General features: G+C 38.7%; 1 protein-coding gene across 4 annotated transcripts in view; it reads right to left on the reverse strand.

Annotated features, from left to right (window-relative positions):
- The window catches only part of CSTPP1 (centriolar satellite-associated tubulin polyglutamylase complex regulator 1), a 226,131-nt gene that overhangs the window by 94,268 nt on the left and 111,256 nt on the right, over nt 1–20,607 (reverse strand). For all 4 annotated transcript variants that reach the window (XR_008374140.1, XM_053560372.1, XM_053560370.1 and 1 more), the window contains exon 3: nt 14,259–14,389. Coding sequence is in view for 3 of the 4 variants with exons in the window: in XM_053560372.1 (XP_053416347.1) it covers nt 14,259–14,389 (131 nt within the window). In the remaining variant the exon portion in view is untranslated. The remainder of the gene's footprint in view (nt 1–14,258; nt 14,390–20,607) is intronic.

Below are 20,607 nucleotides of genomic sequence, written 5' to 3' on the forward strand. Positions count from 1 at the left end.
CGATATTAAAAAAAAATTTTTTTTGAGACAGATCTTGCTCTATTGCTTGGTTTAGAGTGCAGTGATGTCATCATAGCCCACTAAAACTGCAGAATCCTTGGCTCAACAGATTATCTTGGCTCAGTCTCCTAAGTAGCTGGGATTATAGGTGTGCACCACCATGCCTGGCTAATTAAAAAAAATTTCTTTTGTAGAGATGGGGCTTCTCACTAATTTGCCTAGGCTGGTCTCAAACTCCTGGCTTCAAGTGATCTTTCTTCCTTACCCTCACAAAATCTATTAATATTTGAAGCTACCTATCTGTATGAATCACAATTTTCTTAATACACTCTTATATTAAAACCAAATACAATAAATCCTCAAGTCATCAATAGGTTCTTAGAAACTGCAACTTTAAGTGAAATGATATATGACAAGACCAATTTTACTATAGCTAACTGATATAAACAAGAGTTAAGTTCCCGCTTGGCACCGGTAGCTCAGTGAGTAGGGAGCCAGCCATATACACCAAAGCTGGCGGGTTTGAGCCCACCCCAGGCCTGCTAAACAACAATGACAACTGCATCTAAAAAAATAGCAGGGCATTGTGGCGGGCACCTGTAGTCCCAGCTATTTAGGAGGCTAATCCCAGAGTGCTGGGATTACAGGCAGGAGCCACCAGGCCTGGCCCAATATAGAATAGTTTTGACTGGGCTAGTTTTTAGTGGGGAACTTTGAACATGTAGTTTAGAGCCTGGTATAGCAACGGGTCAATAAGTGGTAGTCATTATTACAGTAGAACCTCTATAGTTGACCACCCCTCTACATTGATCACCTCAAGTTGACCTAATTTTCACAGATCAAACAGGTACCACATACACATATCAGTACAGTGGGCTAAGTTCCTTATACTGACTATGGCTGTATATTAACAAGTTTCTTGGCTTGGCTCCCATAGCATAGTGGTTACGGTGCCAGCCACATACAACAAGGGTGCCAGGTTTGAATCCGGCCCAGGCTAGCTACATACAACAAGGGTGCTGGGTTCGAACCCGGCCCAGGCTAGCTAAACAACAATGACAACTGCAACAAAAAATAGCTGGGCATTGTGCCTGTAGTCCCAGCTACTTGGGAGGCTGAGGCAAGAGAATCGCTTAAGCCCAAGAATTTGAGGTTGCTGTGAGCTGTGATGCAACAGTAGTCTATTGAGGGTGACACAGTGAGACTTTGTCTCAAAAAAAAAAAAAGTTTCTTATAGTCCTTCAGGTGGTCAATTTTCAGAGGTTCTACTGTACTTTAAATTAAGGCTCCTATACAAGGTAGAATAGTATACACATTTTCAAAACCAACCCTACCCTCTAATAAAAGAGATGATAATATAATCCATTCAATAATTTCCCTTTATGTGGTTACTGGGAAATAGCCTTGATATTAAATAACCAAAAAAGCAATAATTTACCTGTACTAGATACTAGGTGCTAGAGATACAGTTATTGGCAAAACAAACAAGGTTCCTGTCCTCATAAAGCTTATAATTTAAGAAGAGAGAAGGACATTAAGCAAAGAGTCATTCAAGAGAAGGTGCGGTAGCTCATGACTGTAATCCTAGTACTCTGGGAGGCTGAGGCAGGAGTTCAGGAGTTTAAGACCAGCCTGAGAAAGAATAAGATCCATCTCTACACAAATAGAATAATGAATAGGATGTAGGTGGTATGTGCTATAGTCTTAGTCCTCCCAAATAGCTGGGACTACAGGAGCCCACCACAACACAGCTAGTTTTCCTTCTTACTTTTTTTTTTTTTTTTTGAGAGGCTAAGGCAAGAGACTGTTTGAGCTTAGGAGTATGAGGCGGCAGTGAGTTATGATGATGCCACTGCATTCTAGCCCAGGCCAAAAAAAAAAAGTCATTCAAATAAATACTTAGAAACTGTAATAAATAACTAAAAATTATAGGATGATTTGAAAAAGAATAATAGAGGGGCCTAATTCAGATGAGGAAGGGAGTCACAGAGAAGGCTTCTTTAAGCAAGTGGCCTTTAAACTAAAGACATGAAATAATAAAGTAAGGTTAGCACTCTAAGGGTATTATGCATGGAGGGTTAGGAACTTCAGCTGGGAGAGAAGGTGGTAAGAACAGCATTCTAGGAATGCTTGTATGACATATATGAAAGCTCCAAACAATCATAAGTGAAATAAGGGAAAATTAAATCGAGGGAAAGAGGGCGGCGCCGGTGGCTCAGTGAGTAGGGCGCCGGCCCCATATGCCGAGGGTGGTGGGTTCAAACCCAGCCCCGGCCAAACTGCAACCAAAAAATAGCCGGGCGTTGTGGTGGGCGCCTGTAGTCCCAGCTGCTCGGGAGGCTGAGGCAAGAGAATCGTGTAAGCCCAAGAGTTAGAGGTTGCTGTGAGCCGTGTGACGTCATGGCACTCTACCCAAGGGCGGTACAGTGAGACTCTGTCTCTACAAAAAAAAAAAAAAAAAAAATCGAGGGAAAGATTAAAGATACTGGAGGTAGAAAGGTTAAAGATTTGATGTCAACTTTCTCCCTGGAGAAAAGATTTTGAAGGAAGTAAATATGAAAAAGGAAGGGGAAACTAGGAACTGAGGAGAAATAAATAAAATAACAGATAAACAGATATTTAGGGAAGAAGAAGTCCCTTAAATGAAGAAGAAATAACGAAGAAGTCATTTATTGTCCATGTCAGGTTTCTGGGAGAATATGAAGAGATGTTAAACACTCACAGGTTGAGAGGAAGGATTACTGACTGATGGAGCCCATAGCAGTCAGGAGACCACCTGGACGGATTTTGTTTATTTGATTAAAAAATTACAAAAGTGGGTAGAGGGAGGGGGATTGGTGGGATTATACCTGTGGTGCATCTTACAGGGGTATTTGCGAAACTTGGTAAATGTAGAATGTAAATGTCTTGGCACAGTAACTGAGATAATGCCAGGAAGGCTATGTTAACCATTGTGATGAAAATGTGTCAAATGGTCTATGAATCGAGTGTATGATGCCCCATGATATATCAATGTACACAGCTATGATTTAATAAAAAAAAAAAATTACAAAAGTTATGGGCAGCGCCTGTGGCTCAAAGGAGTAGGGCGCCAGCCCCATATGCTGGAGGTGGTGGGTTCAAACCCAGCCACGGCGAAAAAATGCAAAAAAAAATTACAAAAGTTATTATAAGATTACCCTTTAATAATTCAAACAAGATAGCCACAACACTCCTGAAGTAAAGCACTGCTAATCCTCACAGAATGGTTTTTAGTGTTGAGGATGAGGTATACCAACAAGCAAAATCAAGTGGAAGTTTGAGGCAATTACACAGAGATGTCAGACCAATAGCTAATTTCAACCTAGACTGTCTGCACTTTCCCTTAAGATCACTTCATCTACCATGACATTAAATATTTTAATTAATTAATTAATTAATACAGAGTTTCACTTTGTCGCCCTCAGTAGAGTACTATGGTGTCATAGCTCACAGCAACCTCAAACTCTTGGACTCAAGTGATTCTCTTGCCTCACCATCCTAAGTAGCTGGGACTAAAGGTACCTGCCACATTTTTTTTTCTTTTTTTAGAGGCAGGGTCTCACTTTTGCTCAGGCTGTTCTCAAAACTGTAAACTCAGGCAATCCACCCGTCTCAGCCTCCCAGAGTGCTAAGATTACAGGCATGAGCCACCTTGCCCAGCCAACATTAAATATTTTCAAGAAAAATAACAGATTTTTATCATAGAATTAGATAATCCCACTATAATTCCTTGATTATTAGAAAGCGAGCTCCATAAAAGCAGAGATTTTTGTCAATTATGATTATTATGCCACAAAGTGCAGGAGGGTAAGATTGAGAATAAGAATTCCCACTCACTGCTTTATCACCAGCAACTGATACATAAATGTTGAGTAAATATATGTATCTAGACTATGAAGACAAAACAACTATAAATTCAGAGTGAAACATAAAAGATGAAAGAAAAAAAGAAGGAAAGGAGAAAAGGAAAGATGAAAATAGCAATTCTTTAGATTCTGGCATTTATTCTTGACTCTTTCTCTCCCACATTCCATACCCAATCCATCAGCAAATCCTAACAAAAATGCCTTAAATAGCTCTTCATCTTCATGGTCATTTCCTGTTCCATTGTAAAATCTCCCAACTCGTTTCAGTCTTCACTCTTATCTGCCCTGCAGCCCATTTTCCATACTTTTGTCAGTGTCACATGTGAAAATACCACACAAATCAAGAAGATTCTACTAAATTTAGATGAAAGCATAAACTTTTTCCCTTTTTTTGCCCCAGGTTGGAGTGCTGTGGCCTTAGCCTAGTTTATAGTAACCTTAAACTCCTGGGTTCAAGTGATCCTCCTGCCTCACCTTCCCAAGTAGCTGGGACTACAGGCACCCACCATAATGCCACTAGGTTTTTTTCTTTCTTTTTTTTTTTTTTTAAGACAGAGTCTCACTTTGTTGCCCTTGGTAGAGTGTCATGGCATCGTGGCTCACAGCAACCTCAAACTCTTGGGCTCAAAAACTCATGAGGGGTCTCGCCCTGGCTCAAGTTTGTCTGGAACACCCGAGCTCAAATGATCCTCCCCATTTGGCCTCACAGAGTATTAGGATTATAAGCATTAGCCACCATACCTGGCCCAAGAAAGTATAAACACTTCAGGGCATATAAAGCCCTTCATAACCTGGGGTAGCAGGGTAGCATGCATTCGGGCAATAGAGAACGGAGTTGTTAAGAATATGGACTGTGTGAGGCAATAGACCTCTACATGAGCTGTGCTACTTGTAAACTTTGTGGCCTTGTCCACGTTACTTAATTCTTTGACTTTCAGTTTCTTAAAAACTGAGATGATAATCATACAAACTCCTATGGTTTCTTGTGTGTATTAAACGACTGGACACACGTAAAGCATTTTGCTCAGTGGCTGGCTCACAATTCACAATCAGCATTATTTTCTGTTGACTTTGATGATGTTTCCTTCTTATGTTGTAAGTATCAGCCAAAATGACTTTTCATCATTTTCCAATGGAATCTTATTGTTTCATGACATCATATTTTCAAAAATCTTGTTTTCTTTTTTTAGAATGTATTTCTTATTTAACAGTTTTCTACTACTCCAGGATCCATCCCAAGTCTTTGCTGCTTCTTTTTTTTTTTTTTGTCTTTGCTTCTTTATGGCCTTCTCCTTCTTCTATAGCAAAAAAGGACTATTTCCTCCCTCGTACTATCTTAACACATGGCTATAATAATCAATTATACTCTATGGAAACTTTCTAGACTGTTCTGTTTCTTCCCCTAGAATACAAGTTCCTTGAGGGCAAGTATTATCACTTACTCATTTATACTCCCAGCATCTCATACAGTGTTGAGGTAGAATGTTATTTATTTATTTATTTTTTTTGCAGTTTTTGGCCAGGGCCGGGTTTGAACCCGCCACCTCTGGCATATGGGGCTGGTGCCCTACTCCTTTGAGCCACAGGCGCCACCTGATGTAGAGTGTTTTGAAATAATAATATACCCCAGAGTTAGTCTTTCTGGCTTCTGCTGGTGGTGGCTTTTTCACTGACTTGGTGTATGATCTAGAGCAATTTATTCAATATTATAAATCTCAGTTTCATTTTCTATACAAATGAGATAATGGTATTTATCTAATATAAGATTCCTGTAAAGAAAAATGAGATAATCTACACAGAAGCACTTAATAAATGTTAATTGCTATTATTATTACCATTTTCACTACATTTTTCATGCCTAGAAATTCCATTTGGATCTTTTTAAAATTTTCCATTTATCTCCAAATCATATTTCTGTTTTCCTTTAAATAGCTGAGCATATTTACATGATTTAAAATAATTATTTTAAGGTCTTTGTTAATTCCATCAGCTATGTCATTTCTGGGCCTATGTTTCTGTTGATTGATTTTTCTCCTGGTTATGGGTCATATTTATCTGCTTCTCTTAATGTCTGGTAATTTTGAATTAGGTGTCATATTTGTATGACAATGAATTTTGCATTGTTGAGTGCTAAATTTTGTTAAATTATTTTAAAGAATATTGAATTTTGTTCTGGTATATAGTTAAATTACTTGCAAATCAGTTGAATCCTTTTTGCCTTTAAGCTGTTGAGGACTCTATCCAATACCCTCTGTATTTTGAGGTCTCTTGCATTCTGGCTGATGGAAGAGTAAACTATCCCCAGGCCTATGGATAGGCAGAAGTAACACTCTATTATGCTTGAGTGTGATATTGTTATGTTACTGAATTACATGCTTATGATTTTGTAATAAAAGATTGGTACAGATTACCAGCTTATAAAAAAGGAGCATTATTTGTGCATATAATTCTATAACATAATAATATCACACTCAAGCATAAAAGGGCATCAGTTCTGTCAGACCCTGTGTGTGTGCATGTATATATGCACAAAGCTCAAAATAAAGTTTTAATTGAAATAAACTGTGGACAAAGGCTCTTTTGATTCAATATCCCTAAACAAAAGTAATGATTTATGTTAAGGGAATATCAATTTTTGCCAGACTTGGAAAATTCAGATTAATCTTTTTACATGGAAAGAATTGCCAAAGTAAGAAGCTGGATTTTAAAGGCTTTTTACATTTCAATATACCTTTTTGCTTCCAGAAAACTAAAGTTGCCTAGATAGCAAGCGATTTACTATAGTTTTCCTGAGATTATTTAAAATTTACACACAGGAAAATTAGCATCGATGGGTACTCAGTTATGTAGAAATACATTAAATCTCCCTATACTTGCTAAAAACTGGAATAAAATGTTTGTTAAAAGGGATGAGGCTCTGAGTTTTCTACAGATGGCTTCATTTTTAGACATATTATGCTAAAACTCTACACTTCTTTTGGTACCTCCCAGAACAGTTAGTTTCCTCTTGATAATGTTAAAATGTGTACAGGATCTTCTAAGGAAGTTATCTGTAAAAGAACAATATAGTAGCAGCTCCATTGAGTAGGTACTTGACATTGTAATTCAAAAAACAGGGCTTAACAAATCCCACCCTTTTGAACTTGCCTCCAAAGTTTCATTCATTCTGGATTAAAATTGGGGACTGACATATTCTGGGACAGAAAGATATTCTGGGAAAAAAACTGAGAATATATTAAAACTATTTAACCAACGATTTTAGGATCATCTAGACCAGCGGTTCTCAACCTGTGGGTTGTGACCCCTTTGTGACAATGAAAATACATCCTGCATATCGATATTTACATTACAATTCATAACAATAGCAAAATTACAGTTATGAAGTAGCAACAAAAATAATTTTATGGTTGGCAGTCACCACAACATGAGGAACCGTATTAAAGGGTAGTGGCATTAGGAAGGTTGAGAACCACTGATCTAGACAGAAATGCTATATTTGGTCTTTAGGAAATCAGAGGCTATCTGATTAAGAAGCCTAACAACAAACATCCAGCATAAAATCTAAGTTTTGTTTACAGCACAGGAGAAACAGGAAGAACTTGGAGCTGTTGCTTCTCAGCAGCTGGATAAATCACTGGCAGCTGCTATTAGAAAGATAAAGAAACCTACATCTGCTAAGAGTCCAAATGCTATGTGAATCCCTTGTGATAGTAAATAAATTCTTGAAGAGGCCCCACTTCTAAATCAGGGGGAAAAATTAAAGCTAAAAAATTGAGGCTATTTGAAGACTGTTTTCCATGGTTATCTCCCTATGCTGTATCATAGAAACTAGCTCTAGCTGTATACACCATTTTTCAATACAGGGTTGACCTTTGAACAACCTAGGATTAAACTGTGTAGGTCTATTTATGTGTGGATCTTTTTCAACGAAATGAGGATTGAAAATACAGAATTCAAAACCCATGTATATGGACACCAACTTTTCACTTATGTAGGTTTCGAATGGCTGATGGTAGCACTCAAGTATGTGTATATTTTGGTATATCTGCTGACAGAATAAGGTAATTGGAAAGAATTGGAAAAGATGATTTATAATAAAATAGTACAAACTTCATCTATACATTAATAGCTCCCAGTTTTGTTTATGTAGAGACCAATGGGATGGTTTTTCCTGAGCTACATCAATTAAAATTGGGTCTACAATGGTTTTTATAATACCTGTTACTGCATTTATCCTGTAAAGGAAAATATGCTATCCTCAGTACACTAAGTACTTCTTGCATAAATACTGTAATAGAGATGATCTCTTGAGTTACATGTCAAAGAAGGAGTGATTGAAGTAAAAATTGTAGAAACAGTGCATGAGCCATTAGTAAATCTGGGTTCTATTTCCAGCTTTGCTACTAACCCCCTGTGAAATCTTTCTACAAGTTATACAATTTCTTACTTATAAAGTGAGCACAGTAACACCTACTTTCCCTATTTCTTAAGATAGTTGAAATGATCTAATAAGATAATAGGTAGAAGTTTCAGAAAGAAGTTTCAGTAGCTATATATAACATAGCAGTAACATCAATTGCAGCAGGTGGGGGATCTTGTAAAGTCAAAAGCAGAGTGTACCTGTTCACTCACTATAACTCAGCACCAGGCACATAGTAAATCTACCAGAAACATCTGTTGAATGAATGAAGAAGTAGTTTAGCTCTTCCTCTTCTTTAAGGTAGGATCACTACAGAAATTGTCTTGAAGGCATTCAATACTTACTTGAAAAAACCACATAATATGGAAGTGGAAATAAGAACAGGCCCCTGAAAACAGATGTGAAAGAAGGTTTTGATATAGGGATTCTAAATCTGAAAATTGTGGAGCAATTTAATCTATTTTAATATTCTGAATAACGTAGTGCTTTTTTTTTTTTTTTTTTTTGAGACAAAGTCTCACTTTGTCACCCTCAGTAGAGTGCTGTGGCATCACAGCTCACCGTAACCTCAAACCCTTAGGCTCAAGTGATCCTCTTGCCTCAGTCTCCCAAGTAGTTGGGGCTACAGGTGCCCATCACAATGCCTGGCTATTTTTTAGAGACAGGGTCTCAATAGCTCAGGCTGGTCTCAAACTCCTGAGCTCAGGCAATCCATCCACCTCAGCTTCCTAGAGTGCTGGGATTACAGGTGTGAGCCACTGAGCCCGGCCTCCTAGTGCCATTTTTTTTTTTTGAGACAGAGTCTCACTTTGTCACTGTGGGTAGAGTGCCATGGTGTCACAGTTTACAGCAACTTCAAACTCGTGGGCTCAAGTGATTCTCTTGCCTCAGCTTCCCAAGTAGCTGGGACTAGTTTTAGAGGTAGGCTCTTGCTCTTGCTGAGGCTGGTCTGTGAGCTCAGGCAATCCACCCATCTTGGCCTCCCAGAGTGCTAGAGTTTTAGGCATGAGTCACCATGCCTGGCCTCCTAGTGCCATTTTTAAAAAGAAACTCCCAGTGGGGATGCTTTTACCCTTTACCTCATCAAAATAAAGTCTCAATAAAAACATTTTCACAGTAGCACCTCTGGCTCAGTGGGTAGGGTGCTGGCCCCATATACTGAGGGTGGTGGGTTCGAACCCAGCCCCGGCCAGGCTGCAACAAAAAAATAGCCAGGCATTGTGGTGGGTGCCTGTAATCCCAACTACTCAGGAGGCTGAGGCAAGAGAATCGCCTAAGCCCAGGAGTTGGAGGTTGCTGTGAGCTGTGACGCCACAGCATTTTACTGAGGGCAACAAAGTGATACTCTGTCTCTAAAAAAAAAAAAGACATTTTCAATCAGCATCTTTCTTAATATTTTCTTAATATTTGCCTTGTAATACAACCATGAGATGCCAAATCAACAGTATTCAAACATAAAAATGACTTGCATTTTCCAGTACACGTGGCTTTTCTATCAAAGATTATAAGGTGCTTTTCAAAACTTAACTTTATTCTGCTTCTCCAAATCTATATTTCTAGAAACCAACCTGTATTTCCTACTGCTTAATGAAGCTTTTTTTTTTTTTTCTTTTTGAGGTTTTGTAAAAGTTTAATGGAGTCAATAAGGCATATAAATTGTGTTCTGGCAGACATTAGCTTATAGAAGCTTTTTAAATGAATCCCTTTTCCAAAACAACATATCGTATGATTTACAATAGCCAAAAGGTGGAAGCAACCCTAGTGTCCATCAACAGATGAACTAAAAAGCAAAATGTGATATACACACAATGGAATACTATTCAGGCTTAAAAAGGAAGAACATTCTGACAAATGCTATAATGTGGATGAACTTTGAGGACAATATGCTAAATGAAATAAGTCAGTGACAAAAGGAAAAATATGGTTGAAATACTATATTCACAGAGTTAGTCCAAGTCACAGAGATAGAAAGTAGAATGGTGGTTTCCAGGGGCTGGATGGAGGTAGAAGGAAAGGAGAGTTAGGATTTTTGTTTGTTTGTTTTGAGACAGAGTTTCACTCTATTGCCCAGGCTAGAATGAGGTGGTGACAGCCTAGCTCAACAGCAGCCTCAAACTCTGGGATTCAAGTGATCTCCTGTCTCACCCTGCCAAGTTGCTAGGACTACAGGTGCCCACAGGAACATGCAGCTAATTTTTTCTATTTTTAGTATAGATGGAAGTCTCAAAACTCCTGACTTCAAGTAATCCATCCCTCCTGACCTCCCAGAGTGCTAGGATTACAGGTGTGAGCCACCATGCCAGGCTGAGTCTTTAGTGGGTACAGACTTTCACTTAAGGAATATAAAAAGTTCTGGAGATGGATGGTGGGGGCGGTTGGAGAACAATGTGACCATATTTAATGTCTCTGAATTATGTACTTAAAAATGGTTAAAATGGTAAATTTTCTGTTATGCTTATTTTACCATAACTTTAAAAAACCCGCATTCTCCCCAACAATAACAACAAAAAATCTATTGCCCCTCTAATATTCTTACATGATGTCTAAGCTGGAAACCTGGAAATTATCACTGGTCTTCTCACTCACTTTACATGCCAAATCCAATCACCAAATTTTACGCATTATATCCCTGAAAGTGCCCCTTCCAGCTGCATGGATACTGCTTTGTTTTGGCTCTTATCTCTCACACAACTAGACCAAGATGTTTATGTTCCCATTTCCAATCTAGGTAATCGTCTTCACTGACTTCTGAATGATCTTTCTAGAACTCAGATATCATCTTCCCCACTCTCATATCTAAAAGCCTTCAAATAATACCCACAGAATAAAATCCAACTTTGTTTTTATGGCAAAAAAATAATCTTTCAGAAGCCTTTTTATTCCTTTACAGGTTCATCTCCCCAACCTCCTTCACAAACTCCAGTTATTCTGATCTTCTGTTTTTTTTTTTTCTTTTCTTTGTTTCCCTCCCTCTATCCCTCCCTTCCTCGCTTCTTTCCTTCCTTCCTTTTTTCTTCTCTCTTTCTTTCTTCTTTCCTTCCTTCTGTGGAGACTGGATCTTGCTATGTCACCTAAGCTGGAGTCCAATAGCTCAATCGTAGCTCACTTACAACCTTCAACTCCTGGGCTCAAGCAATCCTTCCATCTCAGTGTCCCAAGTTGCTGGGATTATGGTCGTGTGCCACTGTGCCTGGCTAATATTCTTATTTTGTAGGAAACAGGGTCTTGCTATATTGCCCTGTTCTCAAGCAATACTCCTGCCTTGATCTCCCAGAGTGCTGGGATTACAGGTGAGAGCTATTGTGCTCAGCTTAATATTCTGTTTCTTTTTTTCTTCTTCTTCTTTTTTTTTTTTTATTGTTGGGGATTCATTGAGGGTACAATAAACCAGGTTACACTCATTGCATTTGTTAGGCAAAATGCCTCTTGCAATTGTGTCTTGCCTCCCAAAAGGTGTGGCACACACCAAGGCCCCACTCCCCTCCCTCCTTCTCTCTCTCTGCTCTTCCTTTCTCCATCCCTCCCTCCTTCTTTCTCTCTCTGCTCTCCCCTTCAATATTCTGTTTTTTAAATCTTCTAGGTTCTTTTATGCTTCAGCATATGCCCTACCTTAAATGCCCTTTTCTCCTTTATTCATATGGATAATTCCTACTTTTCCTTTCCAACTTAGATCAAACAACCAATTCTCAGGAGAATCCCCAATGTACTTTTCACCCTCTTCTCCAACAATATTATGCCTATCCCAATACTTCATTCAGGAATTTCCTTCTTTGTGTTCACATTATTTTTTGCGTCTACTGCATGGTATTTTAATATTTGCCATGAGTAAGGGCTCTGGAGCCAGAATGCATGGATATAAATCTGGACCTGGCATTTACTATGTAACCTTGCCAAGTTATTCAACTCCTCTGATCCTTGATTTCATTAGTTATAAAAGGGAGATTATAGTATCTACCATAGAGAGCAGCTGTGAAGATTAAATAAGTTACTACATGTAAAGTGCTCAGAGCTATTACCTGGCTCTCAACAGATGTCATTAGTGATGATGGTGGTGGTAATAATATCTCTGACATAAGACAGTTCCTCAAAGTGTAAGTATAAGGATGGTCAGTCTTTATCATTAAATGACAGAGAAATTAACTCATGGTTTTTTCAGTAAAGACTAAAATCAATCTCTGGCTTTCTTTCTCTGCCTAGCATTCTTTTTTTTTTTTGTTGTAGAGACAGAGTTTCACTGTACCGCCCTCAGGTAGAGTGCCATAACGTCACACAGCTCACAGCAACCTCTAACTCTTGGGCTTCTGCGATTCTCTTGCCTCAGCCTCCCGAGCAGCTGGCACTACAGGCACCCGCCAAAACGCCCGGCTATTTTTTTTTTTTTTTTTTTGTAGAGACAGAGTCTCACTGTACCGCCCTCGGGTAGAGTGCCGTGGCGACACACAGCTCACAGCAACCTCTAACTCTTGGGCTTACGCGATTCTCTTGCCTCAGCCTCCCGAGCAACTGGGACTACAGGCGCCCGCCACAACGCCCGGCTATTTTTTTGTTGCAGTTTGGCCGGGGCTGGGCTTGAACCTGCAACCCTCAGCATATGGGGCCGGCGCCTTACCAACTGAGCCACAGGCGCCGCCCAGGCCCGGCTATTTTTTTGTTGCAGTTTGGCCTGGGCTGGGTTTGAACCTGCCACCCTCGGCATTTGGGGCCTGCGCCCTACTCACTGAGCCACAGGCACCGCCCCTCTGCCTAGCATTCTTACTAATAGCACCCCACCCTCAGAGGAGTTCCTTTTTCATAAACCATAGCAAAGAACAGACAGAAAGGAAATGTAAATTCTTTCTCTTTACATTTCATCAGCTCTCTGTCTTTCAGAATTTGTTTCTATAGCCTTAAGTGTTCCTGAGTGTCTCTTGGGAACTAATGGTGTATGAACATCAGGCCTCAGGATCAGAAACACCTGGAAAACAGTCTGTCTTTAACCTGGCCAAAGGAAAGGCAGATGCAGCATTCACATGCACAATACCTTGGGAATTTGGCTACGATTGCTGTTTTTTTGTTTGTTTTTTTTTTTTCCTTTGTCCCCCTTAAATTCAGCAACCCACTAAACTTCAGGGCAGGCATTCTTTCTTCCTTTGGGATGCCACTCTGGCTTTCTTTTTAACTCTCTCTTTCCCCATTCTCTTCTCCATTCTCTCTCTCTTCCCCATTCTCTCTCTCACTCTCTCCTAAAAGATAAAATAAATTTATACTTTTTGAGAAGGATCATTAAGAAAGGGGTTTCGTGGGGTGGGAGGAAAACCTGGCCTGCTGAAACTGGAAGTCTAGAAGGCCCATAAAAATGTGGATATAAAGTGACCAATGGAAAGAGACAATGACCAATAGAAAAGGCCAATAAACCCTGGAGGTGCAGAGAAGCCAATGAAAGACTTACAACCAATTTCAAACAGAGAATACGTATACTGCTAGAGACCTTTGCATCTGGTCTCTCTTACCTCTGCTCTTTCATGAGAAGGACCCACTTCCAACTCTCTTTGGAAGTACCCTCAACTTTCTTTGTTTTTCCTAAATAAAATCTTTGTTTGTTACCCTGAAACCTGTGTAGGTTACTTTTACTCTCTATCCACACTGCCTCAGCTGCTTCAGTTTTATTTTCAGTTTCCACTCTTTGATGCTCTCCGTTACTGCCCTGCCTCGGTTTTACTTTCTAGCTCAGCCAAGTAATTGAACCAGGTCAACTAGGTTCAGGGAACCAGGACTCCCAATCCCCAACACTTTTATATCCCCATCTTGATTTAAAAAAATTATTGAGCTTTCCACTCTAACAGTGAGGTATTCCAAATGCCTTGAATACCATGCATTCAATCTGTATTTATAAGGACAAAGGAAAAGTTTGAAAGAAAGAAAGGAAGGAAAGAACATGGAAAAAAAAAAAAAAGGAATTTGGGAAGACTTACCACCATTTTTGCCTACAGTTCGGAAGCACCTCCAGAAGGCCCGTAAAAACGATGCTCTATTGTGGGGGGTGGCTTGGATGAAGCTGAATTCCCGAAAGAGAATGTGAGTTCCTTGGCATACACTGTTAAAACTGCAAAGACAAAAAATCAAAAAATCATCATTAGATGGAATCCAGAAGACTAGAATCAGAATGAAAAATTGAGATCAGGGACAACCACTACCAAAGAGGGGGAAAATAATTTTTTCCTCCTAACAAAACTCTGCAGGGGGGTCCATGCTGATTTTGTGAGTCCTTTTTCAGCTTTTCTGTGGTGTCAGATATTATGCACAGACTTTGTTTTGCTAATCAGCTGTTGTTAGTATTTATGTCTTTGCTATGTAGCCCAAGACAAACTCTTATTCTTTCAATGTGCACAGAGAGGAAAAAAAGGTTGGACACCCCTGTTTAAACTATAGTCCTATGGGGGAATTTCTACATACAACCATATCCCTTCGAAAATTCCTGCAGTTCAATTCCTCTGAGTGCTTCTCATCTCCCACATGTACACACTGAGGAAGTTTTTTTTTTTTTTCAGTTTCTGGTCTGGTTTAGAACCCACCACCTCCAGCATATGGGGCCGGTGCCCTACTCCTTTGAGCCACAGGCACCACCCCACACTGAGGAAGTTTTAACCAGTTACTAAAGCATCTTACATAGAGGAAAATCTTTTGGTCTTTAACTAGATGATACTGATATTCATGTCTTTTTTGAAAATGCTTCTTTCTTTACCCCATTTAGGATTATGTTTCCTTAAAGATATTCTTTCTGGGCGGTGCCTGTGGCTCAAGGAGTAGGGTGCTGGCCCCATATAGTGGGGGTGGGGGGTTCAAGCCTGGCCCCAGCCAAAACTGTAAACAAAAAAAAAAAAAAAAAAAAAGATATTCTTTCTTTACTCTCCCTGACCTATACCAGCTGCCACAGCATGACATGGCTTATGGGGCCATAACTGGATCAGTTTTCGGGTGGTTACATATCTCCCTGACAATAACCTTAGTGACAAATCCCATGCACCAAGGAATACGCCAAACAGAACACTGAAGGCAAATAAGAAGAAGAAGGGTAGAAAGTAGCCCCTAAATGAGAGTATAAAGCAAAGCCCCAGGGCCCAAGTGAGTCACTGTTTAAGCTGGGCCAGGGAAGGGGAAAAAATACACTCCATTGCCTTTGGCTTCTCCTGCCAAAGAAATAAAGGCTGTAGAGCCTGGAGTAATCTAAAAATGGAAACTCCACCAAAGAATAGGCAAGTATCCAGTAATCATCCCTATCAAGGCAGACTTCAGGTTCCAGAAAACTCCTAAATTTCCTGACAAGTAAATTATAAGTGGAAAACATGTTAATCTTTGTGGAGAAGCAGACATTAAACTGAAGATGGCAAGGAATGGAGGGAAAAGGGTAATTACAAAATGCCAGTTTCCATTTGTTGACCATCTAAACGAGGAAAAAAGTCTGAATCTCTGAACGGGAAGAAAATTCAGAAGCTATCTATTCCATTTCCCATCTCTGTATCAGACCAACTTCAGGGGGAAATGTCTAACCTGTTTTTAATATGGAGTACGTTATCATTTGGGATACAATGAGTTTCTTCCTGTTAATAGTAACAATGTTTTATGAAAAATCAAATTACATACTCTTCTTCCTTTATGAAAAACTAGCATAAAACACTATGTGGAAGTATGTGGACAACAGTTGGCAAAGGATTAGAAGAGAAGTTTTTAAAATGCAATGAAAGTGTTAACTTAACTATGCAGTTTATGGCAGTGCTGTTGTCTTCAGCAAAGGAAAATGAAAAATAAAGCACATGAGCTATTAAAGGTAAATGCGGAAGGCTACATTTCCAGCAAATGAAGTCTGAAATGATAATACTATAGCCTAAATGTAAGAAACTATCCACAAAAGTGTACTTCATACCCTAAGAGGAAAATGCTAGTGTGTAGGTGATAGTCTAGGCTATAAAGGAACTAGTAATAGTGAGGATTATGCCTCGGTATAGTTTTCTAAGACAGTTTCAGGCATTTGTGGTGGCTTACACCTGTAATCCTAGCACTGTGGGAGACTGAGGCAGGAGGATTGCTTAAGTTCAGATGTTCGAGATCAGCCTGAGCAAGAGTGAGACTCATCTCTACTAAAAACAGAAAAGCTAGCCAGGTATCGTGGCAGGTACCTATGGTCCCAGCTATTCAGGAGTCTGAGACAAGGATTGCTTGAGTTTGAGGTTGCTGTGAGCTATGATACCACAGCACTCTACCCAGGACAACTATCTCTGTCTCAAAAAAAAAAAAAAAAAAAAAAGACAATCTCAAATACCATATTTCATGTAAAGTCTTTTACTGATTCTACCTCCTATGCCAAAAGACCATAGCTTACTACAGCCTTGAACTCCTGGGCTCAAGCTATTCTCCCAGCCCAGCTTCCTTAGTTGTTGGGATTATAGGTATGAAATACTGTATCTAGCTGCTGCCTTGTTTTTAAATAATTGGACTTCTTTCCCCTGCTAGACTACAAATTCTCTGGCGTAAGCACTTAGGTTGTACTCATTTTTGTCTCTACGTTACATAACACATACATAACCCCATAAACATTTGTGGTAGTTGGTTTAGAAAAGCTTTTTAAAGTAGGTAAGTAATAACAGATAGAATATATATGTATCTTTGCTGTTAGACACACTGGAAATACTGAAAGTCTGTATTTTATAAATTATTCAAAAGTCTAGATCTTTGGTCTGATATTTGTATTGCAATATTGCAATACCGGCTTTATTCTGATTAATAGTTTTCTGGCATGCCTTTATGCCTTTAATTTTAACCTTTCTGAGTCATTTTGTTTTACGTATGTCTCTTGTTAAGTAGTAGATAGCTGAATTTTGTTTCTTTACCCAGTTTTATAGTCTCTATATGTTAATAAGTGATTTTTAATGTATTTGATTAACTTCTGACATCTTATTTAATCTTTCCCATGAACCATTCTTCTTTGCCTTTTCCCCCTCGTCTCCTAGTGCCAGAAAAGTGCTAGTAAAGTGTTTTTTTTTAGATACTCTTACTGTGAGTTCAGGTAATCCACCCACCTTGGCCTTCCAGAGTTAGCACAGGATTACAAGTGTGAGACACCGCACCTGACCTAAGTTTTTCTTTAAAAAAACTATTTTCTACCCTCTCAGTTACAAAGCCACAGACAGAATCTGTAATCTTTTAGTACAATTTAATATAAACAGTTAGGCATGCTGGCATACACCTGTAATCCCAGCTACTTTGAAGGCTGAGGTGGAGGACTGCTTGAGCCCAGGAGTTCAAATCTAGCCTGGGCAACATAACAAGACTGTCTTTTTTTTTTTTTAAATCAGCATAAGTATTTACACATTTTTAAATGTCTAAAATTATTCATTTTCTTTATAACTCTCTAAAATAAAACAAGATCAAAGCACACTTTAATTAACTTATGCATACCCTTCTCATTTTCTGATACTACTTTTTACCTTTTTAATATTAGAAAACTTTTAAAAATGTAAAATATACATTTTTTTTCTTTTGGAGACAAGAGTCTCACTATGTCATCCTCGGTAGAATGCCGTGGCATCACAGCTCACAGCAACCTCAAACTCTTGGGCTAAAGCAATTCTCTTGCCTCAGCCTCCCAAGTAGCTGGGACTACAGGCGCCCACCACAATGCCTGGCTATTTTGGTTGCAGTTGTCATTGTTGTTTAGCAGTCCCGGGCAGGGCTTGAACCCGCCACCTTTGGCATATGTGGCCAGAGCCCTACTCAATGAGCTACAGGCACTGAGCCAAAATATACATAATTTTTATAATTTTAATGATATATAAGTGTACAGTTTAGTGGCATCAAGTATATTCACGATGTTGTACAACCCTCAACACTATACCCAAAACTTTTTCATCATCCCCAACAAAAATGATATCCTTTAAACAGTAACATCTCCTTCACTCTCCTCCACATTCTGGTAACCTCTATTCTAGTTTCTTTCTCTATAAATTTGCCTCATTCTAGGCATTTCATGTAAGTGGAATCATGTAATATCTGTCCTATGTCTGGCTTATTTCACCAAAAATAATACCTGTTGTGGCATATATCAAAATACCTTTTCCTTTTAATGTGGAATAGTATTATGTACATACCACATTTTGCTGCCCATTCAACTGCTTTTTTTTTGAGACAGAGTCTCAAGCTGTCACCTTGGGTAGAGTGCTATGGCATCATAGCTCAAGCAACCTCCAACTCTTGGGCTCGAGAGATCGGTCCTCTTGCCTCAGTGTTTGTTTCTATTTTTAGTAGAAACAGGGTCTCACTTTTCCTCAGGCTGATCTCCAACTTGTGAGCTCAACAATACACCTGCCTAGGCTTACCGGAGTGCTAGGATTACAGGCATAAGCCATCGCATCTGGCCCCATTCAACTGCTGATGGCTGATAGATACTTGGGTTACCTCAACCTTTTGACTATCAGTCCATGTTTTCAATTATTTTATTAATAGATAGCTAGGAATACAATTGTACCTGTGAGTCATATGGTAATTCTATGTTTAACCTTTTGAGAAACCACCAAACCGTTTTCCTGAGTGGCTGTACCATTTTATATTACCAGTAATGGACAAGGATTCCTATTTCTGTACAACCTCATCAGCATGTTATTTTCCTCTTTTTTTAAACTATCAACCTAGACAGTGTGAAATGGTATCTTAATGCTGTTTTGATTTTCATTTCCCCAATGATGTTGTGCATGTCTTCATGTATTGGTCATTTGCATATATTCTTTTGAGAAATGTCTATTCAATTTCTTTTTTTTTTTTTTTTTTTGCAGTTTCTGGCCGGGGCTGGGTTTGAACCCGCCACCTCTGGCATATGGGGCTGGCGTCCTACTCCTATGAGCCATAGACACTGCCCCAAGAAATGTCTATTCAATTTCTTTGTCCATTTTTACATTGGGTTGTTTGTTGTTGTTGTTGGAGTTCTTTATATCTTCTGATTTTAATTCCTTATCAGATCCATGATTAGGAAATATTTTATACTATTTTATAGTTTCTCTTTTCACCTTTCATGATAGTATACTTTGATGTACAAACGTCTTTAACTTTGATGAAGTCCAATTTATTTATACACGTATTTTTGTTCCTTATGCTTTTGGTATCATATCTATGAAACCATGCCAAATCCAATGTCATGAAGATTTCTTTCTATATTTTCTTCTAAGAGTTTTACGTTTAAGCTTTTAAGTTCAGATCTTCGATCTACTTTGAGTTAATTTATTTTATAATCATAACGAGGTCCAATTTCATTCTTTGGCATGTGGGTATCTAGTTTCCCTGCTACCATTTATTGAAAGGACTGTCTATTCCCTATTGAAAGGCACCCTTGCAGAAAATCACCTGAACATACATGTAAGGACTTATTTCTATGCCTTGATCTACTTCAGTGGATCTGTATGTTTATCCTTATACGTGCATCATACTCCTTTAGCTACTGTGGCTTTGTAGAAAGTTTCATTGCTGGGAGATTGGAATCTTCCACCTTTATATTCTTTTTCAGGGTTGCCCTGGCTATTTAGGGTCCCTTGCAATTCTATATGAATTTTGATTGAGCATTTGTACTTCGTGAAAACGGCTATTAGAATTTTGACATGGATTGTGTTGAATCAGGAGATTGTTTTGGGAAGTATTGACATCTTAACAGTGTTTTTTGTAATTACAAATAATGCTTATACATACTTTCATAACGAGGTCCAAAATGTAGCCCCATTTGTTTATTTTTGCTTTTGTTGCCTAAACTTTTGGTGTAATATCCAAAGAAATCACTGTCAAGGCCAATGTCAATTAGCCTTTCCCCTATGTTTTCTTCTACTTATTTATAGAGTTTCTGATTATTTTTCTTTTACAAATCATACGTTGGCTGTTGTATCTAGAAATCATTGCACACCTCGAAGTTATGAATACATTACATTAGGCTTTTAAAGTTTTACCTTTTATATTTTGGTCTAATAGCTATTTTGAGTTAATTTCTTTATATACAATGTGAGAAGTCATACAATAGTTTTTAGCATATGGCTGCCTTGTTGTCCTAGCCTTATTTGACTGAGACTATCCTTTTTTATTAAATTGTTTCACCTCTGTCAACAACAACAAAATCCCTGTGCTTGGTTAAAAGACAAAAAACAAAAAAACAGGTATCATATCATCCTAACTATGTACATGGGATGTCCATCCATTTATTTAGGTCTTCTTAATTTCATTCAGCAATGTTTTGTAGTTTTCAGTGTGCAAGTTTTTTACCTCCCTGGTTGGATTTATTCCTAAGTATTCAAT

Source organism: Nycticebus coucang, chromosome 14 (assembly GCF_027406575.1).
Source record: "Nycticebus coucang isolate mNycCou1 chromosome 14, mNycCou1.pri, whole genome shotgun sequence".
Classification (NCBI taxonomy): Eukaryota; Metazoa; Chordata; class Mammalia; order Primates; family Lorisidae; genus Nycticebus; species Nycticebus coucang.